The sequence below is a fragment of the Oncorhynchus mykiss genome, chromosome 25, assembly GCF_057628025.1.
Source record: "Oncorhynchus mykiss isolate SJ-2025 chromosome 25, ASM5762802v1, whole genome shotgun sequence".
Lineage (NCBI taxonomy): Eukaryota > Metazoa > Chordata > Actinopteri > Salmoniformes > Salmonidae > Oncorhynchus > Oncorhynchus mykiss.
In genome coordinates this window covers 52,295,314-52,322,384 of record NC_143046.1, presented here as the reverse complement: position 1 = coordinate 52,322,384, position 27,071 = coordinate 52,295,314, and the positions used below count along the sequence as shown (strand labels likewise).

At 42.1% G+C, this 27,071-nt stretch overlaps 2 protein-coding genes across 6 annotated transcripts; both read right to left on the bottom strand.

Annotated features, from left to right (window-relative positions):
• Window positions 1-7,452: 7,452 nt before the first annotated feature.
• Window positions 7,453-11,134, bottom strand: LOC110511456 (uncharacterized). Its single transcript, XM_090219295.1, has 6 exons — window positions 10,952-11,134; window positions 9,069-10,050; window positions 8,088-8,305; window positions 7,925-7,981; window positions 7,721-7,820; window positions 7,453-7,625 (listed from the first exon to the last, which is right to left on the bottom strand). Exons 1-6 carry the CDS (start codon window positions 11,132-11,134, stop codon window positions 7,453-7,455), a joined length of 1,713 nt encoding a protein of 570 aa, XP_090075421.1.
• A 4,678-nt stretch (window positions 11,135-15,812) lies between these two features.
• LOC110511457 (uncharacterized) lies at window positions 15,813-20,434 on the bottom strand. 5 transcript variants are annotated; one of them, XM_036962905.2, is made up of 6 exons: window positions 17,662-18,762; window positions 16,668-16,885; window positions 16,504-16,560; window positions 16,300-16,399; window positions 16,027-16,200; window positions 15,813-15,907 (listed from the first exon to the last, which is right to left on the bottom strand). In XM_036962905.2, exons 1-5 carry the CDS (start codon window positions 18,671-18,673, stop codon window positions 16,028-16,030), a joined length of 1,560 nt encoding a protein of 519 aa, XP_036818800.2. In that variant the 5' UTR covers window positions 18,674-18,762; the 3' UTR covers window positions 15,813-15,907; window position 16,027. The 5 variants fall into 5 exon arrangements, with proteins under 5 accessions (XP_036818800.2, XP_090076613.1, XP_090076612.1 ...); XM_090220487.1 differs by lacking the exons at window positions 15,813-15,907; window positions 16,027-16,200; window positions 16,300-16,399 and adding exons at window positions 19,574-19,685; window positions 19,851-19,920; window positions 20,103-20,181; window positions 20,322-20,434 and having other exon boundaries at window positions 16,509-16,885; window positions 17,662-18,643; XM_090220486.1 differs by lacking the exons at window positions 15,813-15,907; window positions 16,027-16,200; window positions 16,300-16,399 and adding exons at window positions 19,574-19,920; window positions 20,103-20,181; window positions 20,322-20,434 and having other exon boundaries at window positions 16,509-16,885; window positions 17,662-18,643.
• Between the last annotated feature and the right edge of the window lie 6,637 nt (window positions 20,435-27,071).

Sequence of the window (27,071 nt, the reverse complement as noted above, 5' to 3'; positions counted from 1 at the left end):
AAAATATCTATGGTTGTTCAGCAATGAAACATTCATGGCATAATGGGGATTGTCCTTCCCTGTGAAAAGAATAACAGCAGCTGGGATTTACTTTCTCACTTTTAGATAATGTAATACAATCTTTAAACCCATCAGAAGTGTAGTGCTTACCTCCATGAAAATATTCAGCCCTGTTATTTTGGGCTGTATTGTCCCAATGTTGACCACTAGTTCCAACTTGTGATGAGTTCTTGATGAAATGATCAAGTCAACATTTTGTTAGACATTTCAGAGATAGCATTAACAATTGTACATGAGACAGTGCTTCCAGATATTGAGGTATCTTCCTTCTAAGGTATGTAAAAAAAATCTGGTGTGTGAGTACTCACATGAAAGGTATCCATGATTCTTGATTAAGCCAATCATGTATGTGATTACCATCCTATGGGTCAGGAGCAGGAATTATTGCTACACAGCTTTCAGGCAACTTTATGTCTTGGGCCTAGATTAATCATTGAAATACAAGAAATATTGTGAATTTGTGATGCATAATTGCATTGTAATTTGGAATATTCCATCAAAGTTGTTTGTTTTGACAGTCAAAACAACTAACTAACTCTTACGATTAATCACTTGACGTGAGTAACTTGAATTGCCGGAAATAGCTATTATATATTCTGACCTAGACACTGATTTGTGCAATGCCTAATGCATAATCTATGCATGTTATTGGCTCATCATAGTATATAGCAGAGGGTCTCATAGTCCAAAAACAGCATTGGCCGTTGGACTGCTCAGTCAAAACAACAAACTTTTACGATTAATCACTTGACTGGAGTAACTTGAGTTCGGAACTAAAACATTAAAAGTAGGCTATAGTTTAACTCATATCCTTACCTTGGACAAGCGTATCTAAAAGGCCTATCCAGTCGTGCGTGAAGATACCTTTAGGCAGATGAATACGCGGGACGGTTTGAGACACTATCGGTATTGTGAATCTGTCACACTGATATAAAAGCACGTTTTCATTTATAATTTACACTGTAGAATGACCTGCAAGCCAATCAGAATCGAGTTTTGAACAATACGGTGGGTTCCATGAAACGTCACAAACATATTCGGCCACTTGCGTCACAAATTACATTCACTGAACATGGGTTTAATAGCTATATTGGCTATATGTACATTATATGCACATCGTATTGTATTGAGATTACATTTACTGCCCCACTGAAACTATTTAGCCTAATCCTATGAGGATCATATGTCAAATGTCAGAATCATGGCACATGAAAACATAATGAAATTGACTGCAGATTATAAAATTCACTGTGACACAATAAACCCATTGGGCATCAATGTTGGTTCAATGAAATTACGTTGAACCAACGTGGAATAAAAATTGAATTGATGTATGTGCCCATTGGGAAGTGATCGATTTGAAATGATTGAATGCATACAGTATTACAAAGAAAGAGGGAAAAAAATGCTTCTAAAAACTTTTGAAAAAGTCTAATTTCCCTGGGCCACCCATACATAAAATGTATGTACGCATTACTTTAAATCGTTTTGGATGAAAGAGCATGCTTTCAAATCTCTGACTCTCACACATATTTACAATCTCACGATGTTTATTTCTGGCGCTTTCACGTTTGCGGGATTTTGTTTAGTAAATGGTGCGCTGGAGAGCTCCATGAAATCAGCGACATTAACGGTTCCAAATCGAGCAAAAAGCTTCAAATTAAAAGTCCATCGTTTACTTGAACACATCACAAATTGTAGTACATTTCCCTGTTTCAAGAAGGGTTATGTTTCGTTTCTCTGACCTCTGAAAGGTCATTTAGGTTTTCAATATTCTTTATTAAATAATATCTGGAATAATAGTTTAATTTCCATTCCACTAGAAGGCACTATCCCCTATGGTACTCCCTGTCAGGGGTCTGAGGATTCTGAAACAAAATAGTTTAGGCTCTTGAAACGCATCGGTGCGTTGGTAGATGTGCTGTACATTGTTATAAACACTTATTACACTGCTATAGACATTTATTATCAATGTCATTCACTGTTATAAACACATTACATTATAAATGATGATCTGTGAAGAGCATGCCGATCCCACCACCAGGGTTGTGGGTTCGATTCCCGGGGAAACCCATACGTAAAATGTATGTGCAAATGACTAAGTCGCTTTGAATGAAAGCATCTGCTAAATGGCACATATTATGATTACATAGTTTAAACAACAGGCCTACAATGTGAAAGTCTATTGCTTTTTCAAATGAATATTTGTGTTGGAACTTGACATCAGTTGGAAAGGCAGCACATGTATCTGTTTATGTTTCCCTTCCAATGAGCTTATCATATAAACTACAATGTGAAAAGTACGGTTTACTGCACTTTTAATCATGTCAGCACAGGTAACAGCCGTTTACAGTCTTTCTTTAGTTTTTCATTCTTACTCTTCCCAATTCACATAAACTATATGTCTTTATTTCCCATGGGCTTCACCAGAGTGGCTGGAATACAAGTGTATTAAACCTCTTACAACACCCCCCTGCATTAACTATGTGTTGTTCCAAACATTTCACTGGCCTAAAAACAAACAGAAGATGTAAGTACTGGTCATGAGAACAATAGAGAAAACTGGCCTGACAGCCATATAACTATCCAGACTGTCCAGTCTGCCTTTATGGGCAAAGACGAAACCCCCACTAAACATTATCACACTGTGATTAGTAAAGGTAAACGAGAAAATATATACACATCAGAACATCTCTAGTTGGTATCCTGATAAGAGCTTGGCAGCCCTAAAGTTTTATAGGTTAGAATATCTCTGGGCCTCCTCTATTTTATTTTTATTTTGTTTTTTATTTCACCATTATTTAACCAGGTAGGCAAGTTGAGAACAAGTTCTCATTTACAATTGCGACCTGGCCAAGATAAAGCAAAGCAGTTCGACACATACAACGACACAGAGTTACACATGGAGTAAAACAAACATACAGTCAATAATACAGTACAAACAAGTCTATATACGATGTGAGCAAATGAGGTGAGATAAGGGAGGTAAAGGCAAAAAAAGGCCATGGTGGCAAAGTAAATACAATATAGCAAGTAAAACACTGGAATGGTAGATTTGCAGTGGAAGAATGTGCATAGTAGAAATTAAAATAATGGGGTGCAAAGGAGCAAAATAAATAAATAAATTAAATACAGTAGGGAAAGAGGTAGTTGTTTGGGCTAAATTATAGGTGGGCTATGTACAGGTGCAGTAATCTGTGAGCTGCTCTGACAGCTGGTGCTTAAAACTAGTGAGGGAGATAAGTGTTTCCAGTTTCAGAGATTTTTGTAGTTCGTTCCAGTCATTGGCAGCAGAGAACTGGAAGGAGAGGCGGCCAAAGAAAGAATTGGTTCTGGGGGTGACCAGAGAGATATACCTGCTGGAGCGCGTGCTACAGGTGGGAGATGCTATGTTGACCAGCGAGCTGAGATAAGGGGGGACTTTACCTAGCAGGATCTTGTAGATGACATGGAGCCAGTGGGTTTGCCGACGAGTATGAAGCTAGGGCCAGCCAACGAGAGCGTACACGTCGCAATGGTGGGTTTTGGTGACAAAACGGATGGCACTGTGATAGACTGTATCCAATTTGTTGAATAGGGTATTGGAGGCTATTTTGTAAATTACATCGCCGAAGTCGAGGAATGGTAGGATGGTCAGTTTTACAAGGGTATGTTTGGCAGCATGAGTGAAGGATGCTTTGTTGCGAAATAGGAAGCCAATTCTAGATTTATCTTTGGATTGGAGATGTTTGATGTGGGTCTGGAAGGAGAGTTTACAGTCTAATCAGACACCTAGGTATTTGTAGTTGTCCACTGTTTGACCGCTGACCCATTACGGATGCAGGCAATGAGGCAGTGATCACTGAGATCAGAGCCGTCCAGAGTAGTGATGTTGACAGGCGGGCAGGTGCAGGCAGCGATCGGTTGAAGAGCATGCATTTAGTTTTACTTGTATTTAAGAGCAATTGGAGGCCACGAGAGTTGTATGGCATTGAAGCTTGCCTGGAGGGTTGTTAACACAGTGTCCAAAGAAGGGCCAGAAGTATACAGAATGGTGTCGCCTGGATGTGTATTGTTTTTTTTTTTTTTTTTTTAATTTTTACCCCTTTTTCTCCCCAATTTCGTACTATCCAATTCTGTAGTAGCTACTATCTTGTCTCATCGCTACAACTCCCGTACGGGCTCGGGAGAGACGAAGGTTGAAAGTCATGCGTCCTCCAAACACCGTGCACCTGGCCACCTTGGCTAGCGTACACTGCGCCCAGCCCGCCACAGGAGTCGCTGGTGCGCGATGAGACAAGGACACCCCTACCGACCAAGCCCTCCCTAACCCGGGCGACGCTAGGCCAATTGTGCATCGCCCCACGGACCTCCCGGTCGCAGCCGGTTACGACAGAGCCTGGGCGCGAACCCAGGACTCTGATGGCACAGCTGGCGCTGCAGTACAGCGCCCTTAACCACTGCGCCACCCGGGAGGCCCTAACAGTGTACTTTTTGACCTTTTCTTTAAGAAAAGCTAGGCCTATGGCATACCCTCTCATACGAACTTAACTTCAAGTCTTAACAGACACAGAGGTGGGCTATTTAAAGAGTGCATGGCGGGTGGAGGAATTGACTAGCATACCTATGGATATAGCAGCCTATAGCCTAATTTCATCTGTCTTATTTCTTAAATAGGAAGAAATAGGCTCCAACACATATCCCTAATTAAAATGAAGACGTTTAAAATGAATAATGTTTACTCCAATTTGCATACTTTCAGCACCATGAGCTGTCTATTTCCGATTGATTGTGCTGTGGCTGCTGCTTCAAGTTTCAGCACCACAATGTAAGTTACTCGAATCTGACTTCTTGTGAGGTCAATAACTCTGATAAACCTTTTTTGATATCCTCAGAGGACCGTTATTAGCATGTTTTAACCACTCCTTCATTATTACTGAAACACGATTCAAAGTGGTAAATATAAAGATCCAGTCCATAAAAAAATTGGAGGCCCCTTACACTTCAGTGTTGTGATGCAAAAATGCTAGCAAAATGTATAGCGCATAGAATTAAAAAGGTATTGTCGGACATTATTAATTCTAATCAGACAGGCTTTTTACATGGACAATATATTGGAGATAATTTTTGAGGCCCATGTTGACAAGATATGTTGACAAGATGTTGGGGAATCACTGGAGGGGAATATTGACCAACTGAGCATCTCTGTGTACATCTCAATAAACACAATATGCAAACTCAACAATGAATACATTTAAACTACACTGCTCAAAAAAATAAAGGGAACACTTAAACAACACAATGTAACTCCAAGTCAATCACACTTCTGTGAAATCAAACTGTCCACTTAGGAAGCAACACTGATTGACAATAAATTTCACATGCTGTTGTGCAAATGGAATAGACAACAGTTGGAAATTATAGGCAATTAGCAAGACACCCCCAATAAAGGAGTGGTTCTGCAGGTGGGGACCACAGACCACTTCTCAGTTCCTATGCTTCCTGGCTGATGTTTCGGTCACGTTTGAATGCTGGCGGTGCTTTCACTCTAGTGGTAGCATGAGACAGAGTCTACAACCCACACAAGTGGCTCAGGTAGTGCAGCTCATTCAGGATGGCACATCAATGCGAGCTGTGGCAAGAAGGTTTGATGTGTCTGTCAGCGTAGTGTCCAGAGCATGGAGGTGCTACCAGGAGACAGGCCAGTACATCAGGAGACGTGGAGGTCGTAGGAGGGCAACAACCCAGCAGCAGGACCGCTTCCTCCGCCTTTGTGCAAGGAGGAGCAGGAGGAGCACTGCCAGAGCCCTGCAAAATGACCTCCAGCAGGCCACAAATGTGCATGTGTCTGCTCAAACGGTCAGAAACAGACTCCATGAGGGTGGTGTGAGGGCCCGACATCCACAGGTGGGGGTTGTGCTTACAGCCCAACACCGTGCAGGACGTTTTTCATTGGCCAGAGAACACCAAGATTGGCAAATTCACCACTGGCGCACTGTGCTCTTCACAGATGAAAGCAGGTTCACACTGAGCACATGTGACAGATGTGACAGAGTCTGGAGATGCCGTGGAGAACGTTCTGCTGCCTGCAACATCCTCCAGCATGACCGGTTTGGCGGTGGGTCAGTCATGGTGTGGGGTGGCATTTCTTTGGGGGGCCGCACAGCCCTCCATATGCTCGCCAGAGGTAGCCTGACTGCCATTAGGTACCGAGATGAAATCCTCAGACCCTTTGTGAGACCATATGCTGGTGCGGTTGGCCCTGGGTTCCTCCTAATGCAAGACAATGCTAGACCTCATGTGGCAGGAGTGTGTCAGCAGTTCCTGCAAGAGGAAGGCATTGATGCTATGGACTGGCCCGCCCGTGCCCCAGACCCGAATCCAATTGAGCACATCTGGGACATCTTGTCTCGCTCCACCACAGACTGTCCAGGAGTTGGCGGATGCTTTAGTCCAGTTCTGGGAGGAGATCCCTCAGGAGACCATCCGCCACCTCATCAGGAGCATGCCCAGGCGTTGTAGGGAGTTCATACAGGCACGTGGAGGCCACACACACACTACTGAGCCTCATTTTGACTTGTTTTAAGGACATTACATCAAGGTTGGATCAGCCTGTAGTGTGGTTTTCCACTTTAATTTTGAGTGTGACTCCAAATCCAGACCTCCATGGGTTGATAAATTTGATTTCCATTGATCATTTTTGTGTGATTTTGTTGTCAGCACATTCAACTATGCAAAGAAAAAAGTATTTAATAAGAATATTTCATTCATTCAGATCTAGGATGTGTTATTTTAGTGTTCCCTTTATTTTTTTGAGCAGTGTATATCTGACATGTTACTGTTGTCTTCTTTTCAAGCCACAGACCATCTGTGTGAGATGTAAACAGGATGTACATAAATGGGCATAAACACGTGACACAGATAGTAAAAATATTGACATTTAGAAATTCAAAATGCATCTAAATATATTTAGATCTGTCTATGGAATACATTAAAAACATTTTTTTTAAATATATATGTGTATAAAATATATTTGTCTGTACAGTAAGTAAATGTAGGAAATCCAAAATGCATTTCTAAAATAAAATATATGTGTATAATATACACTTGTCTGTAACGTAAAGCAATGCAGAAGCAATAAGCATTGTAAACGATGATAGAACACATCACATTACATGAGGACACAAAGGAGAGATTTAATTTAAAAAATCATCTTTTAATCATTTTTAATGCTGAAGTTTTTTAACACTGAAAAAAATCTATGTTTGGCAAATCCACTCTGGGCAATTGGACTGTTGGACAAAAATAAAAAATTGTTAACATTCTTGCTACTTCAGCCATTTGCTATGTTCAAGTAGAATCTCAGTTAATGATGAATGGATACAATTTGGAAGGATTTTCCAGAGTCATACCTCAGTAAGGTAGAGTGTCAGGTGGCACAACCATTGGTGCCATGAGGTCAAAGTGTGAAGGAGGGAGCAAGCCAGAGAGCTGTCTAGGAAGCAGTCCAGGCCCATGGCTTGGAGGCTTCGAGTTGGTCCCATCAATGTAATGCATTGTAGGGTATCTGCTGCCCCATAGACCTGCTGGTAGTGGGAAAGGTGTTAGCAGATCACCAGGGACATCTATGATTGGCTGACACAGTCTTGGTTAAACCACATGTATTCTAAAGCAATTTCACCTGCTTTCATAGAGTAAGGATTCACTCCTTTGGGGACACTGCCAGTGTTCCCCTGATATCCATATGTCCCCATCGGTGGAGGTGGTGGTACACACTTGTTCTGTAAAACACGTCAACAATTTTTCCAAATTGTTAGTAATATTATCACAGTTGAAATACAATGGTTGTTCACTGTTTTTAATTTTTTTGAATGTAAGTGTGTACCTCAGCCTTGGGCTCAGTTTTGTTAACCCATCTGTGCAGAGTTGGATCCCAGACAATCTGAGGAAGAAGATATTAGCAATGTGAAGCAAGCCACAATTTTTTATTTTTTAAATCCACTCAATTGTCTCTACATAGAATATAGTGTTAAGAACCAGTTCCTAACAGATCTGTCTTTGTCCTCAGGTAGATGAACCTCCTTCTTATTAGCTTTTCCACTCCCAAAGACCCAGCTGAGCCAGCCTCCACTGTTATTGTGAACAGCAGGGGTCTCGGGCTCAGCCACCGGCCGGGTGCCAGTCTGGAACTGAGGGTTGGCATCGGAGTGTTCCGGCTTGATGATGGACATCATAGCAGGATGCTCAACATATCTAAGTCGGACATCTGTAATAAGTGGGAGAAGTCAGGCCACTCTGCTCATGTCACCATACAGAGCAATTACTGGCTGACAGATAGGAACGTCTTGCTCTGATACTCTGTTACAACCCAATCTTAACCTACACGCAGTCACAGGGATTACTGGGAGGTTACTCCAGGACTCTGCCATCGCATTGTTTTGATAGCAAAATCAACAATTCCCTGCATTTTCTGTGAGGGCTTACAAATTTGACCAATCGCCAAACTATTTCTGCATAAAATTGTCACATCATAACAATATTATCATCGCATAGAACTGACCCATTACCACAGCACAAAAAGAGGGCTCGCAATTTCAACCAATCACCTCACATTCACTGTATAATATGGTTCAATCAAGCCACACGTCAACACAGTCTTTTCCCTTGTCAGCGCATTTTTGTAACAAATTGGACAAAACAATTGCATATTGCTATGCAAAATGTCATAATTGTCGCTGCAAAATCTAGCATATTTATCTGCAAATATCAAAAAAATCCATGCAAAATCCTGGAGAGATTTACGGGAGTATGAAAATGTATACACTCACTACTGTAAGTCGCTCTGGATAAGAGCTTCTGCTAAATGACTAAAATGTAAAAGTAAAATGTAGCTAAACCTGTTTTATGTAGAAAATGCATGAACGTATTACAGATATACACTCACATGAGCCGTACATTTAACCTATCACAACTTATTCTCACGCTATCACAATGGTCATTTCTTTACTAATTAGGTAAGGTTAAGTGACCTCTTCTCTTGGAATAGAAATCCACAGGTGGAATACACGCTCCACCATCCCATTTCCACAGTGGTGCCACCATGGGGATGATGGGAGGTGGTTGTGGATGATTGTTTTCATTCTTCACAGGGACACTGGCTGTGAGGAGGATCTCCTCCCTCTCTGCAGGGACACTAGCCTTTGGGACGATCCACTCCCTGTGCGCAGGGACGCTGGCCTTTGGGAAGATTCCCTTTCTCTGCGCAGTGACACTGGTCATCAGGAGGATCAACTCCCTTTGTGCAGGGGTGAGTTGTGATGCTCTGAGCATCTTATTCTTCTGCGCAGTGATAGAAGCTGCTGGAAGAATCCCCTCCCTCTTTGTAGGGATGAGGACTGGTGCTCGGAGGATCCCCTGCCTATGTACAGGGATGAGGCCTGATGCTCTGAGGATCTCCTCCCTCTGCGCAGTGACACTGGCTGTTTGGAGGATCCCCTTCCTCCGTGCAGGGATGAGGCCTGATGCTCTGAGGATCTCCTCCCTCTGCGCAGTGATGCTAGCTGCTCGGAGAACCCTCTCCCTCTGTGCAGGGACACTGGCTGTTTGTAGGATACCCTTCCTCTGTGCAGGGATGAGGCCTGATGCTCGGAGGATCTCCTCCCTCTCAGCAGGGACACTAGCCCTTGGGACAATCCCCTCCCTGTGCACAGGGACGCTGGCCATTGGGACGATTTCCTCCCTCTGCGCAGTGACACTGGCTGTTTGGAGGATCCCCTCCCTCTGTGCAGGGATGAGGCCTGATGATCGGAGGATCTCCTCCCTCTGTGCATTGATGCTGGCGGCTGAGAGAATCCCCTCCCTCTGTGAAGGGACACTGGCTGTTTGTAGGATACCCTTCCTCTGTGACGGGATGAGGCCTGATGATCGGAGGATCTCCTCCCTCTGTGCATAGATGCTGGCGGCTGAAAGAATCCCCTCCCTCTGCACAGCAACTTCGGCTGGTGTGATGATCTGAAGGTATAATATAGAGCATATTGTCATTCCCTAAAAAATCAACTCAATAGGAAGGTGTTCTTAATGTTTTGTTCACTCAGGGTAGACTAATCCCTAGCATATACTTTCATTTGTATGTGTACTGATACTGCAAATACACAAATTATATTAATGTTATCTACAATATATTATAATACCATAAGCCTCCCTGCTGCAGGGGCATTTCCTACTACAATTTAAAACTGATTTTCTTCACTTTAGCAATATTTTGTATCTTTGTTAATTTTCACATTTATTGTGTTTGGAATGGCACTGTTACTATAGCATTTGATGTAAGTATGTAGGACAATTACCCATAATGCTCACTGACTGAACATTCAAAATTACCATGGCAATTATTGACGCATTCACATGCCATCAGAAGCTTGGAACCTCAGAGTTAAAGTGAATGTAAGTTATTAGCGTAGAGCTTCCTACTGGTTGATTCTGATACTTCACAAGTGGGAAACTTGAAATCATCATTCCATAACGAGTTAGCGAGTCAGAAATGTCAGAATTTCCTAGTTCCAACTTGAAGGGCCTTCTATGATGCAGGACAGATCAGTAACCAAATTATTTTACTGTGCCCAGTGCCCACACAGACGTTTATGGTCACACAAGTTGACACCGGTGGATTCAAAATGAGTAGCCTAACAATTATTTATGTGGCCCCAGTTACATTTACAACCAAGATAACCATAGACGGGAAGTTGACAATAGCTTATTATTAGTGTAAATAAATTGTATTTCTATGGTTGCAGTCCTCAAAGATTGAATTGCGTTGAATTGAATTAATCAGATCCAATGATTTACCGCCCGTAGGGTGGGGTAAAGCTAGTCGTTATTATTATAATCACCATCTCAATCATTATCACCATACCATCATAGACTTATTCTTCTGTATCTGAGACTCATCTGACACTACCTTAGATATGGCAGTCTGCAACTCAATACACTGCCCCTGCATGGTGTTCAGCGTCCCCTGCATGTGGTTAATCGACTGCTTAACGTCGTTCAGCAGGATCTGAATCTCAAGCCTGCAGGAAATCAGGTGGTTCAACATACTGAGATGACGAGAGGCTTCAGACCATGCCCATTGGACCATCTTTAGGATTCTTTCCCACTTAACACCAATCTTATTAGGAATGTAACTTTGTGCAGAAGATGTTACTATAGTGTTATTTAGAAGAAAAAAAGTGTACTTTGTCAGGCGCCAAAAGGATGACGGGATGTCTCCCTGCTCCAGTGAGCTCTGCTGGCAGGTCTTGCTCACTGTTGGGAGGAACGGGAGACAAATTAGAGGAAAAATATCTATGGTTGTTCCGCAATGAAACATTCATGGCATAATGGGATTTGTCCTTCCCTGTGAAAATAATAACAATAGCTGGGGTTTACTTTCTCACTTTTAGATAATGTAATACAATCTTTAAACCCATCAGAAGTGTAGTGCTTACCTCCATGAAAATATTCAGCCCTGTTATTTTGGGCTGCATTGTCCCAATGTTGACCACTAGTTCCAACTTGTGATGAGAAGGTCTTGATGAAACGATCAAGTCAACATTTTGTTAGACATTTCAGAGATAGCATTAACAATTGTACATGAGACAGTGCTTCCAGATATTGAGGTATCTTCCTTCTGAGGTATGTAAAAAAAAATCTAGTGTGTGAGTACTCACATGAAAGGTATCCATGATTCTTGATTAAGCCAATCATGTATGTGATTACCATCCTATGGGTCAGGAGCAGGAATTATTGCTACACAGCTTTCAGGCAACTTTATGTCTTGGGCCTAGATGAATCATTGAAATACAAGAAATATTGTGAATTTGTGATGCATAATTGCATTGTAATTTGGAATATTCCATCAAAGTTGTTTGTTTTGACAGTCAAAACAACTAACTCTTACGATTAATCACTTGAGGTGAGTAACATGAATTGACGGAAATAGCTATTTTATGTTCTGACCTAGACACTGACTTGTGCAATGCCTAATGCATAATCTTTGCATGTTATTGGCTCATCATAGTATATAGCAGAGGGTCTCATAGTCCAAAAACAGCATTGGCCATTGGACTGCTCAGTCAAAACAACAAACTTTTACGGTTAATCACTTGACTGGAGTAACTTGAGTTCGGAACTAAAACATTAAAAGTAGGCTATAGCTTGACTCATATCCTTACCTTGGACAAGCGTATCTAAAAGGCCTATCCAGTCGTGCGTGAAGATACCTTTAGGCAGATAAAAGCGCGGGACGGTTTGAGACACGCTCGGTATTGTGAATCTGTCACACTGATATAAAAGCACGTTTTCATTTATAATTTACACTGTAGAATGACCTGCAAGCCAATCAGAATCGAGTTTTAAACAATACGGTGGGTTCCATGGAACGTCACAAACATATTCGGCCACTTGCGTCACAGATTGCATTCACTGAACATGGGTTTAATAGCTATATTGGCTATATGTACATTATATGCACATCGTATTGTATTGAGATTACATGTACTGCCCCACTGAAACTATCTAGCCTAATCCTATGATGATCATGTGTCAAATGTCAGAATCATGGCACATGAAAACATAATGAAATTGACTGCAGATTATAAAATTCACTGTGACACAATAAACCCACTGGGCATCAATGTTGTTTCCATGTAATTTCAATGAAATTACGTTGAACCAACGTGAAATAAAAATTGAATTGATGTATGTGCCCATTGGGAAGTGATCCATTCGAAATTATTGAATACATACAGTATTATAAAGAAAGACGTAAAAAAATTGCATCGGAAAAACCTTTGAAAAAGTCTCATTTTACATAGGTAAAATGTATGTACGCATTACTGTAAATCGTTTTGGATGAAAACGTCTGCTTTCAAATCTGACTCTCACACATATTTACAATCTCGCGATGTTTATTTCTGTCGCTCTCACGTTTGCGGGATTTTGTTTAGTAAATGATGCGTTGGAGAGCCGATCCCACCACCAGGGTTGTGGGTTCGATTCCCGGGGCAACCCATACGTAAAATGTATGTGCAAATGACTAAGTCGCTTTGAATGAAAGCATCTGCTAAATGGCACATATTATGATTATATTGTTTTAACAACAGACCTACAATGTGAAAGTCTATTTATTTTTCTTTTTTACCTTTATTTAACTAGGCAAGTCAGTTAAGAACAAATTCTTATTTTCAATGACGGCCTAGGAACAGTGGGTTAACTGTCTGTTCAGGGGCAGAACGACAAATCCCCTTGTCAGCTCGGGGATTTGAACTTGCGCTAGTCCAATGCTCTAACCACTAGGCTACCCTGCCGCCCCATGAATATTTCAATATTTGTGTTGGAACTTGACATCAGTTGGAAAGGCAGCACATGTATCTGTTTATGTTTCCCTTCCAATGAGCTTATCATATAAACTACAACGCGAAAAGTACGGTTTACTTCACGTTTAATCATGTCAGCACAGGTAACAGCCGTTTACAGTCTTTCTTTAGTTTTTCATTCTTACTCTTCCCAATTCACTTAAACTACATTTATTTTTTTCCCATGGGCTTCACCAGAGTACCCCCTAGTGGCTGGAACTGTATTAAGCCCCTTACATTTAATTGCTACCTGATTCAAAAGTAGTGGACAGAAATGTGGGCATACTATAATACAAGTTAAAATAAAATAATGACAACAACATCTTGTTCTTTTTGAATTCAGGTTTTATTAAGTCAGGGTAGCTTGGTGATCATGGCCACGTGTAACAGCATTGATGTCCCCTCTGGTACCAGAACTAAATTGAGTATTACTAAACCAATATACCCTCAACTATACAGACACACAGCAATGTAGTGCTGCTGACCTGGGTTCAGGACCCACTAGGGGAGTCACCCTACATTCTAAGGGGCGGCACGTAGCCTCAAGATTAGATCATTGGGCCAGTTACCGAAAGGTTGCTGGCTCAAATACCAGGTCAATTCTATGGCAGGCGGGTCACCTGGGTCACCACGGGGTCAGAAGGTGATCCACCATCAATTGACTGTTGGCACAGGATGGCCCTCGCACCTAGAGTACCATCACAAATAACAAAATATCTTAAGTTCTCCTAAAATGTTGAGAAAGAGATACACCTTTAGTGTGTTGTACCAGAGTGGACTTCAATAGAGTTACCATACAGTATTAGTAGAAACGTTTTAAAACAAATCACAAATGACTGAAATTACAGTATAGACAGAGAGATAGTCCTATGTGTTCATCTTATTATATTTCTACAATGCCAAAAAAGTGTGTATTATTGGCAACGAAACTGAACCTGTTTGCAAATAATTAACTCTGAGACCTCAATAGGGATCTGAGCATGGTACTTTCAAGTTAGGCCTACCTTTCCACCCCAGACCGAGTAGGCCTACTGACGCAGAAAAATGTAAGCTTCAACTGCTGGCTAATCTTCTTCCTTGGCTTAACCCAACGAGAGGTCACAATTGTTTCCCTAAAAGCTGTCTGGGTTTAAATGTATTTTATTGTACAGAATGTGAATAGCTTAATCAATTGATAATGACAGAATTATATTTTTTCCAAATGAAACAACAATATCCCCATATGCATCAGAGTCACGTCTTTCCCAGTTATTCCTATTTTACATCTTGTTTCTAGCATTAAGAATCGCGGACCAAAGCGTTGTTATAGATAACTGTATATAATCACATCTGTTTGATTTTCTACAAAATCTTGAACTAACAGCCTACCTCTTATTTCTTAAATAGGAAGATATAGGCTCCAACACATATCCCTAATTAAAATGAAGACGTTTAAAATGAATAATGTTTACTCCAATTTGCATACTTTCAGCACCATGAGCTGTCCATTTCCGATTGATTGTGCCGTGGCTGCTGCTTCAAGTTTCAGCACCACAATGTAAGTTACTCGAATCTGACTTCTTGTGAGGTCAATAACTCCGATAAACCTTTTTTGATATCCTCAGAGGACCGTTATTAGCATGTTTTAACCACTCCTTCATTATTACTGAAACACGATTCAAAGTAAATATAAAGATCCAGTCCATAAAAAAATTGGAGGCCCCTTACACTTCAGTGTTGTGATGCAAAAATGCTAGCAAAATGTATAGCGCATAGAATTAAAAAGGTATTGTCGGACATTATTAATTCTAATCAGACAGGTTTTTTACATGGACAATATATTGGAGATCATTTTTGAGGCCCATGTTGACAAGATATGTTGACAAGATGTTGGGGAATCACTGGAGGGGAATATTGAACAACTGAGCATCTCCGTGTACATCTCAATAAACACAATAGGTGTCTTCTGTGAAATATTTCAAGTGTCATATTGGGGTGCAAACTCAACAATGAATACATTTAAACTATGTCTGACATGTTACTGTTGTCTTCTTTTTTAAGCCACTGACCATCTGTGTGAGGTGTTAACAGGATGTACATAAATGGGCATAAACACGTGACACAGATAGTAAAAATATTGACATTTAGAAATTCAAAATGCATCTAAATATATTTAGATCTGTCTATGGAATACATTTTAAAAAATGTTTAAAAAATATATATATGTATAAAATATATTTGTCTGTACAGTGAGTAAATGTAGGAAATCCAAAATGCATTTCTGAAATAAAATATATGTGTATAATATACACTTGTCTGTAACGTAAAGCAATGCAGAAGTAATAAGCATTGTAAACGATGATAGAACACATGAAATTACATGAGGACACAAAGGAGAGATTTAATTAAAAAATCATCTTTTAATTTTTTTTAATGGTGAAGTTTTTTAACACTGAAAAAATCTATGTTTGGCAAATCCACTCTGGTTAATTGGCCTGTTGGACAAAACAAAAAATAGTTAACATTCTTGCTACCTCAGCCATTTGCTATGTTCAAGTAAAATCTCAGTTAATGATGAATGGATACAATTTGGAAGGATGTTCCAGAGTCATACCTCAGTAAGGTAGAGTGTCAGGTGGCACAACCATTGGTGCCATGAGGTCAAAGTGTGAAGGAGGGAGCAAGCCAGAGAGCTGTCTAGGAAGCAGTCCAGGCCCATGGCTTGGAGGCTTTGAGTTGGTCCCATCATTGAAATGCATTGTAGGGTATCTGCTGCCCCATAGACCTGCTGGTAGTGGGAAAGGTGTTAGCAGGAGATCACCAGGGACATCTATGATTGGCTGACACAGTTTTGGTTAAACCACATGTATTCTAAAGCAATATTCACCTGCTTTCATAGAGTAGGGATTCACTCCTTTGGGGACACTGCCAGTATTCCCCTGATATCCATATGTCCCCATCGGTGGAGGTGGTGGTACACACTTGTCCTGTAAAACACATCAACAATTTTTCCAAATTGTTAGTAATATTATCACAGTTGAAATACAATGGTTGTTCACTGTTTTTAATTTAATTGAATTTAAGTGTGTACCTCAGCCTTGGGCTCAGTTTTGTTAACCCATCTGTGCAGAGTTGGATCCCAGACAATCTGAGGAAGAAGATATGAGCAATGTGAAGCAAGCCACAATTTTTTATTTATTTAAATCCACTCAATTGTCTCTACATATAATATAGTGTTAAGAACCCGTTCCTAACAGATCTGTCTTTGTGCTCAGGTAGATGAACCTCCTTCTTATTAGCTCTTCCACTCCCAAAGACCCAGCTGAGCCAGCCTCCACTGTTATTGTGAACAGCAGGGGTCTCGGGCTCAGCCACCGGCCGGGTGCCAGTCTGGAACTGAGGGTTGGCATCGGAGTGTTCCGGCTTGGTGATGGACATCATAGCAGGATGCTCAACATATCTAAGTCGGACATCTGTAATAAGTGGGAGAAGTCAGGCCACTCTGCTCATGTCACCATACAGAACAATTATTAGCTGACAGATAGGAACGTCTCGCTCTGATACTCTGTTACAACCCAATCTTAACCTACACGCAGTCGCAGGGATTACTGGGAGGTTACTCCAGGACTCTGCGATCGCATTGTTTGGGTTGCAAAATCAACAATTCCCTGCATATTATGTGAGGGCGTACAAATTTGACCAATCGCCAAACTATTTCTGCATAAAATAGTCACATCATCAGAATGTTATCTCAAAGAACTGACCCATTACCAGAGTACGAAAAGAGGGCTCGCAATTTCAACCAATCACCGCACATTTACTGCATAATATGGTTTAATCAAGCCACACGTCAACACAGTTTTTTCCCTTGGCAGCGCATTTTTGCAACAAATGGACAAGACAATTGCATATTACAATGCAAAATGTCATAATTGTCGCTGCAAAATCGAGCATATTTATCTGCAAATATCAAACAAATCCATGCGAAATCCTGGAGACATTTACGAGAGATTTACGATTTACGATTTATGAAAATGTATACACTCACTACTGTAAGTCGCTCTGGATAAGAGCATCTGCTAAATGACTAAAATGTAAAAGTAAAATGTAGCTAAACCTGTTTTATGTAGAAAATGCATGAAAGTATTACAGATATACACTCACATGAGCCGTACATTTAACCTATCACAACTTATTCTCACGCTATCACAATGGTCATTTCTTTACTAATTAGGTAAGGTTAAGTGACCTCTTCTCTTGGAATAGAAATCCACAGGTGCAGTACACGCTCCAACATCCCATTTCCACAGTGGTGCCACCATGGGGATGATGGGAGGTGGTTGTGGATGATTGTTTTCCTTCTTCACAGGGAAACTGGCTGTGAGGAGGATCTCCTCCCTCTCTGCAGGGACACCAGCCTTTGGGACGATCCACTCCCTGTGCGCAGAGACACTGGCCTTTGGGAAGATTCCCTTTCTCTGCGCAGTGACACTGGTCATCAGGAGGATCAACTCCCTTTGTGCAGGGGTGAGTTGTGATGCTCTGAGCATCTTATTCTTCTGCGCAGTGATAGAAGCTGCTGGAAGAATCCCCTCCCTCTTTGTAGGGATGAGGCCTGATGCTCGGAGGATCCCCTCCCTATGTGCAGGGATGAGGCCTGATGCTCTGAGGATCTCCTCCCTCTGCGCAGTGATGCTAGCTGCTCTGAGAATTCCCTCCCTCGGTGCAGGGACACTGGCTGTTTGGAGGATCCCCTTCCTCTGTGCAGGGATGAGGCCTGATGCTCGGAGGATCTCCTCCCTCTCAGCAGGGACACTAGCCCTTGGGACAATCCCCTCCCTGTGCACAGGGACGCTGGCCATTGGGACGATTTCCTCCCTCTGCGCAGTGACACTGGCTGTTTGGAGGATCCCCTCCCTCTGTGACGAGATGAGGCCTGATGATCGTAGGATCTCCTCCCTCTGTGCATTGATGCTGGCGGCTGAGAGATTCCCCTTCCTCTGTGAAGGGACACTAGCTGTTTGGAGGATCCCCTCCCTCCGTGCAGGGATGACGCCTGATGATCGGAGGTTCTCCTCCCTCTGTGCATTGACGCTGGCGGCTGAGAGAATCCCCTCCCTCTGTGAAGGGACACTGGCTTTTTGGAGGATACCCTTCCTCTGTGATGGGATGAGGCCTGATGCTTGGACGATCTCCTTTCTCTGCACAGCAACTTCGGCTGCTGTGATGATCTGAAGGTATAATATAGAGCATATTGTCATTCCTTAAAAAATCAACTCAATAGGAATAATGTTTTGTTCACTCAGTGTAGATCAATACCTAGCATATACTTTCATTTGTATGTGTACTGATACTGCAAATACACAAATTATATTAATGTTATCTACAATATATTATAATACCATAAGCCTCCCTGCTGCAGGGGCATTTCCTACTACAATTTTAAACTGATTTTCTTCACTTTTATTTTGCATCTTTGTTAATTTTCACATTTATTGTGTTTGGAATGGCACTGTTACTACAGCATTTGATGTAAGTATGTAGGACAATTACCCATAATGCTCACTGACTGAACATTCAAAATGACCATGGCAATTATTGACGCATTCACATGCCATCGGAAAATTGGAACCTCAGAGTTAAAATGAATGTAAGTTATTAGCGTAGAGCTTCCTTCTGGTTGATTCTGATACTTCAGTGGGAAACTTGAAATCATCATTCCATAATGAGTTAGCGAGTCAGAAATGTCAGAATTTCCTAGTTCCGACTTGAAGGGCCTTCTATGATGTTAGACAGGTCAGTAACCAAATTATTTTACTGTGCCCAGTGCCCACACAGACTTTTATGGTCACACAAGTTGCCACCGGTATATTCAAAATGAGTAGCCTAACAATTATTTATGTGGCCCCAGTTACATTTACAACCAAGATAACCATAGATGGGAAGTTGACAATAGGTTATTATTAGGGTAAATAAATTGTATTTCTATGGTTGCAGTCCTCAAAGATTGAATTGCATTGAATTGAATTAATCAGATCCAATGATTTACCGCCCGTAGGGTGGGGTAAAGCTAGTCATCATTATTATAATCACCATCTCAATCGTTATCACCATACCATCATAGACTTATTCTTCTGTATCTGAGACTCATCTGACACTACCTTAGATATGGCAGTCTGCAACTCAATACACTGCCCCTGCATGGTGTTCAGCGTCCCCTGCATGTGGTTAATCGACTGCTTAACATCGTTCAGCAGGATCTGAATCTCAAGCCTGCAGGAAATCAGGTGGTTCAACATACTGAGATGACGAGAGGCTTCAGACCATGCCCATTGGACCATCTTTAGGATTCTTTCCCACTTAACACCAATCTTATTAGGAATGTAACATTGTGCAGAAGATGTTACTATAGTGTTATTTAGAAGAAAAAAAGTGTACTTTGTCAGGCGCCAAAAGGATGACGGGATGTCTCCCTGCTCCAGTGAGCTCTGCTGGCAGGTCTTGCTCACTGTTGGGAGGAACGGGAGACAAATTAGAGGAAAAATATCTATGGTGGTTCAGCAATGAAACATTCATGGCATAATGGGGATTGTCCTTCCCTGTGAAAAGAATAACAGCAGCTGGGGTTTACTTTCTCACTTTTAGATAATGTAATACAATCTTTAAACCCATCAGAAGTGTAGTGCTTACCTCCATGAAAATATTCAGCCCTGTTATTTTGGGCTGCATTGTCCCAATGTTGACCACTAGTTCCAACTTGTGATGAGGTCTTGATGAAACGATCGAGTCAACATTTTGTTAGACATTTCAGAGATAGCATTAACAATTGTACATGAGACAGTGCTTCCAGATATTGAGGTATCTTCCTTCTGAGGTATGTATAAAAAAATCTGGTGTGTGAGTACTCACATGAAAGGTATCCATGATTCTTGATTAAGCCAATCGTGTATGTGATTACCATCCTATGGGTCAGGAGCAGGAATTCTTGCTACAAAGCTTTCAGGCAACTTTATGTCTTGGGCCTAGATGAATAATTGAAATACAAGAAATATTGTGAATTTTTTATGCATTATTGCTACATAGTGTAACAGTACTCGTCTTGCGTTGTGTACAATCAGTCATCGACACGGAACTCCAACATGTAGCACCAGTCATGTAGCTTTATTCTGTTAGGAACGGCACAAAATTGCACGTCATGCAATGCACGTCTCACCATCCAACTCTGCACTCACGCACGCTGGTTTGGCGCTTGTTCACTGGGGTAGTTACCAAAATAATACAATTACAATATAATATCTTTAACAATGTACCTGATAGGAACGACACAAAATTGCACGTCATGCAATGCACGTCTCACCATCCGGAGGTAGCTGTTATATATTCTGACCTAGACACTGATTTGTGCAATGCCTAATGCATAATCTATGCATGTTATTGGCTCATCATAGTATATAGCAGAGGGTCTCATAGTCCAAAAACAGCATTGGTCATTGGACTGCTCAGTCAAAACAACAAACTTTTAGTAATTAATCACTTGACTGGAATAACTTGAGTTCGGAACTAAAACATTAAAAGTAGGCTATAGCTTTACTCATATCCTTACCTTGGACAAGCGTATCTAAAAGGCCTATCCAGTCGTGCGTGAAGATACCTTTAGGCAGATAAAAGCGCGGGACGGTTTGAGACACGCTCGGTATTGTGAATCTGTCACACTGATATAAAAGCACGTTTTAATTTATAATTTACACTGTAGAATGACCTGCAAGCCAATCAGAATCGAGTTTTAAACAATACCGTGGGTTCCATGGAATGTCACAAACATATTCGGCCACTTGCGTCACAGATTACAGTCATTGAACATGGGTTTAATAGCTATATTGGCTATATGTACGTTATATGCACATCGTATTGTATTGAGATTACATTTACTGCCCCACTGAAACTATTTAGCCTAATCCTATGAGGATCATATGTCAAATGTCAGAATCATGGCACATGAAAACATACTGAAATTGACTGCAGATTATAAAATTCACTGTGACACAATAAACCCACTGGGCATCAATGTTGTTTCCATGTAATTTCAATGAAATTACGTTGAACCAACGTGGAATAAAAATTTAATTGATGTATGTGCCCATTGGGAAGTGAACCATTCGAAATTGTTGAATACATACACTATTATAAAGAAAGACGTAAAAAAAAATTGCATCGGAAAAACCTTTGAAAAAGTCTAATTTTACATACGTAAAATGTATGTACGCATGAATGTAAATCGTTTTGGATGAAAACTTCTGCTTTCAAATCTGTCTCTCACGCATATTTACAATCTCGCGATGTTTATTTCTGGCGCTTTCACTTTTGCGGGATTTTGTTTAGTATATGATGCGTTGGAGAGCTCCATGAAATCAGCGACATTACAGGGTCCAAATCGAGCAAAAAGCTTCAATTTAAAGAGTCCATCGTTTACTTGGAACACATCACAAATTGAAGTATATTTCCCTGTTTCAAGATGCGCTCTGTTTCGTTTCTTGGATCTCTAAAAAGTCATTTAGGTTTTCAATTATTCTTTGTTAAATAATATCTGGAATAATAGTTTAATTTCCTTTCCACTAGAAGGCACTATCCCCTATGGTACTCCCTGTCAGGGGTCTGAGGATTCTGAAACAAAATAGTTTAGGCTCTTGAAACGCATCGGTGCGTTGGTAGATGTGCTGTACATTGTTATAAACACTTATTACACTGCTATATACATTTATTATCAATGTCATTCACTGTTATAAACACATTACATTATAAATGATGATCCTGTGAAGAGCATGCCGATCCCACCACCAGGGTTGTGGGTTCGATTCCCGGGGCAACCAATACGTTAAATGTATGTGCAAATGACTGTAAGTCGCTTTGGATGAAAGCATCTGCTAAATGGCATCTATTATGATTACATTGTTTAAACAACAGACCTACAATGTGAAAGTCTATTGCTTTTTCAAATGAATATTTGTGTTGGAAGTTGACATCAGTTGGAAAGGCAGCACATGTATCTGTTTATGTTTCCCTTCCAATGAGCTTATCATATAAACTACAATGTGAAAAGTACGGTTTACTTCACTTTTAATCATGTCAGCACAGGTAACAGCTGTTTACAGTCTTTCTTTAGTTTTTCATTCTTACTCTTCCCAATTCACTTAAACTACATTTATTTTTTTCCCATGGGCTTCACCAGAGTACCCCCTAGTGGCTGGAACTGTATTAAGCCCCTTACATTTAATTGCTACCTGATTCAAAAGTAGTGGACAGAAATGTGGGCATACTATAAATAATAAAATAATGACAACCACATCTTGTTCTTTTTGAATTCAGGTTTTATTAAGTCAGGGTAGCTTGGTGATCATGGCTACGTGTAACAGCATTGATGTCCCCTCTGGTACCAGAACTGAATTGAGTATTACTAAACCAATATACCCTCAACTATACAGACACACAGCAATGTAGTGCTGCTGACCTGGGTTCAGGACCCACTAAGGGAGTCACCCTACATTCTAAGGGGCGGCACGTAGCCTCAAGGTTAGATCATTGGGCCAGTTACCTTGGGCCAGTTACCGAAAGGTTGCTGGCTCAAATACCAGAGCCGACAACGTGGGAAAATAAATAATGATGTCGCTGTGCCCTTGAGCAAGGCACTTGTGGGTGTCTCAGAGGGAGTTGGGATATGCAAAAAAAAAACATTTCCATTGCACAATTGTGTGTAAATTTAAATGCTCCATCATTCTTGCCAATGCAGGTTCGTAGTGTTGTAATACTGTTGTACTACTGTAGCTACTATTTGACTGGAGTTGGGTCTTGATAGGAGAGACTGATTAAGGAGTAGTAAAGCCCCTGCCAACCAGGACCTCTCAACCCTCCTGCTCTAAGTCCTCTGTGAACTTCCTGACCTTGAACAAGACCTCCATGTTGACTGTGGGTTGCGTGGTGGATAGTGAGCACAGCATGTCAGACTGGAGGGCAGAGGGACACACACAGAAGACAAACAAAATCATGAGCATGGTTCAGAAATTACACAAATGTGAGAGTCAGTTTGCGATGCCTGGATGTGTATGTTGAAACAGCATGTTCCAGTATGTTTGTGAGCAGTGAATGTGTGTTTCTCACCATGCAGATGATGGGCTCCAGCAGCTTGTCGCTAGGCACATCCATCCAGGTCAATTCTATGGCAGCCAGGTTACCTGGCGAGCACGATTGACTGGTGGCACAGGATGGCCCACGCACTTAGAGTACCATCACAAACAACAAAATATCTTAAAATCTCCTAAATTTTAGAGAAAGAGATACACCTTTAGTGTGCTGTACAAGAGTGGACTTCAATAGAGTTACCATACAGTATTAGTAGAAACGTTTTATATAAATCACAAATGACTTCACTTAAGAAATATATCTTTGTTAATTTTCACGTGTGTTTGGAACGACTGTCACGTGACTAGGGGGTGATCTAGTATATTTATTTCTATGTTGGTACTAATGTGGTTCCCAATTAGAGGCAGCTGTTTATCGTTGCCTCTGATTTGGGATCATGTTTAGGTAGCTATTTCCCCACCTGTGTTTTGTGGGATATTGATTGTTAGTGTGTTTGGGCACTACGTCCTCACGGTCTTTGTAAGTTTTGTTATTTTGTTTTGTTAGTTTCACTTAAATAAATATGTGGAACTATACTCACTCTGCGCCTTGGTCCGCTCATTTCCAAGATCGTGACAGAATATCCCACCAACAAAGGACCAAGCATCGTGAAAATGAGGTAAGGAAGTTTTGGACTTGGGAGGAAATGAAGGACACGAGACCCTTCCTTGGCGGGAGTCGCCAAGGAGCATGGAAGTACATCGACGACACCGGGGACCGCGGCCACAGAAACCCCAAGGTGGGGTGCACATGGAGCTGGTGGTCGAGCAGCGGGGAGTGCCAAAGCCTGTTTGGGAGTCGGAGGAGGAATTTGATGAAAGATTCCAGAGAGAGGTGGTAGCGATGAGAATGCTGCCATACAGGCGTGCTGAAGAGCGTGACACCAGTCCGGTGCCACCTGCACCGGTTTCACGCATCTGGCCTCGAGTGCGCCTCCCCAGTCCGGTACATCCTGTGCCCGCTCCCCGCACTCTCCCTGAAGTGCGTGTCATCAGTCCAGTATGGTGCCACTTGTGCTGTTTCCACGCATCAGGCCTCCAGTGCGCCTTCCGGCGACGGTTCGCGGTCCGGAGCTTCCGGCGACGGTTCGCGGTCCGGGGCTTCCGGCGACGGTTCGCGGTCCGGGGCTTCCGGCGACGGTTCGCGGTCCGGGGCTTCCGGCGACGGTTCGCGGTCCGGGGCTTCCGGCGACGGTTCGCGGTCCGGGGCTTCCGGCGACGGTCCGGGGCTTCCGGCGACGGTTCGCGGTCCGGGGCTTCCGGCGACGGTTCGCGGTCCGGAACCTCCTGCGACGGTCCGCGGTCCGGAACCTCCTGCGACGGTCCACGGTCCGGAGCTTCCAGGCAAGGTGTCCAGTCCAGCTCCATGGCAGGAGCCTTCCTCTGCGCCGGTTCCCTGTCCAGGCACGGTGTCCAGTCCTGCTCCAAGGCCGGAGCCTTCCTCTGTGCCGGTGCCCAGTCCAGGTACGGCGGTCAACCCAGCTCCATGGCCGGACCCCTCCTTTGCGCTGGTGACCAGTCCAGGCGCGGCGTTCAGTCCCACTCCAAGGCCGAAGCCTTCCTCTGCGCCGGTGCCCAGTCCAGGCACGGCGTCCAACCCAGCTCCATGGCCGGAGCCCTCCTTTGCAACAATGCCCAGTCCAGGTACGGCGTTCAGGGTCCGGGGTCAGGGCGGGGGCTACGACCTGCACCGGAGCCACCACCAACACTAATCACCCCCCCCCCCCCCCCCCCCCCCCCCCCCCCATTTGGTTTCAGGTTTTGCGGCCGGAGTTCGCACCTTTGGGGTGGTGGGGGGGGGGGGGGGGTTAGTACTGTCACAAGTAGGTCAGGGCGTGACTAGGGGGTGATTTGGTATATTTATTTCTATGTTGGTGCTAATGTGGTTCCCAATTAGAGGCAGCTGTTTATCGTTGCCTCTGATTTGGGATCATGTTTAGGTAGCTATTTCCCCACCTGTGTTTTGTGGGATATTGTTTGTTAGTGTGTTTGGGCACTACGTCCTCACGGTCTTTGTAAGTTTTGTTATTTTGTTTTGTTAGTTTCACTTAAATAAATATGTGGAACTATACTCACTCTGCGCCTTGGTCCGCTCATTTCCAAGATCGTGACAGAATATCCCACCAACAAAGGACCAAGCATCGTGAAAATGAGGTAAGGAAGTATTAACTTAAGGGGGCTGAATAATTTTGCATGCCCAATTTTTCAGTTTTTGATTTGTTAAAAAGGTTTGAAATATCCAATAAATGTCGTTCCACTTCATGATTGTGTCCCACTTGTTGTTGATTCTTCACAAAAAAAATACAGTTTTATATCTTTATGTTTGAAGCCTGAAATGTGGCAAAAGGTCGCAAAGTTCAAGGGGGCCGAATACTTTCGCAAGGCACTGTATTAAATACATTTTTCCCACCAGTGGTTAGAGCGTGGGTTCAGTAACCGAAAGGTTGCTGGATCGAATCCCCAACCTGACAATGTAAAAATATCTGTTCTGCCCCTGAACAACCCACTGTTCCCTGGTAGCCTGGTATTGTAAATAATAATTTATTCTTAACTGGCTTGTCTAGTTAAATAAATGTTCAAATAACTTGATTTTTCTGGTTCATAAAGAAACCTAAACTTATGTGTTTTTGGTTTGAGTCAAGTAGACCATGCCCATTTCATGCATATCTTTCTAAAAAAATAAAATGTTATTTCAGAATAAGTCATTGATCTTGCTTTGAAGTAGATCCCTATGGACACTGCTGTCTCAGGCCCATTAGCTTGCATTTACACAGGTAGCCCAGTTCTGATCTTTTTCCCAATTATTGGCAAATGATGATCTGATTGGTTAAAATACCAATTAGTGGAAAAAGATCAGAATTTCGCTGCCTGTGTAACACAGCCATTGTGTGTGTTGCTGCCTATGATGGGCTAATGGCTGTGCTAGATGCCATATTTGGCCAGCAGGTGGAATGGTAGGCTAAATGATGTGTCCAGATTATAGTCTCTTGTTACTTAGCTCTCCAGCCACCCAGGAGCACTACATCCAGCAGTTTATGGCCAGCATGGGGATCTCGTAATAAAAAACAGACAATTAGTATGTAAATTAATATGTCGGTTTGTTCTCATTTATCTAATTATTGTTTTCAAATATTAGTTGCCGTAGGCTAGTAAAACGTGGGGGGGACGCAGGCACCCGAAGGCCCTGTATACATTAGATTTTTTTTTAACTTAACAGCCAAATCTAGATAATCTTAAAAAAAAAAAATTGTGATCACAATTTGATTTCATTTCCATTGACAGAGGAGTACAGAGAAGACAATGAGTCACGCTAACCATCTGTCATCCCCTCCCTTCACCTGCCCACACTCAGTCATGAACTTGAATGCAGAAGAACGACAAGAGAAGAAGTGTAAAGCTCAGTAAATGAGACACAATTGAACTAGCTTCAACGTGTTGAAACAGTTCTGTAGATAGTATCACTCTGTATGCGTTGTGTATATAAAAT

Bases quoted from the DNA above. Each gene is read 5' to 3' on its own strand.
- LOC110511456 (XM_090219295.1), bottom strand. From the start codon at position 11,134: ATGTTGAACCACCTGATTTCCTGCAGGCTTGAGATTCAGATCCTGCTG. The intron at 10,051-10,951 runs GTATGGTGATAA...TTATACCTTCAG, and splicing joins AGAAGAATAAGTCTATGATG to ATCATCACACCAGCCGAAGT. The intron at 7,626-7,720 runs GTGAAATTGCTT...TCCCACTACCAG, and splicing joins TCCTTACTCTATGAAAGCAG to CAGGTCTATGGGGCAGCAGA.
- LOC110511457 (XM_090220486.1), bottom strand. The intron at 19,921-20,102 runs GTAAGCACTACA...TCCTCCCAACAG, and splicing joins GGCTGAATATTTTCATGGAG to TGAGCAAGACCTGCCAGCAG. The intron at 16,886-17,661 runs GTCACTTAACCT...CACTTATTACAG, and splicing joins TTTCTATTCCAAGAGAAGAG to ATGTCCGACTTAGATATGTT.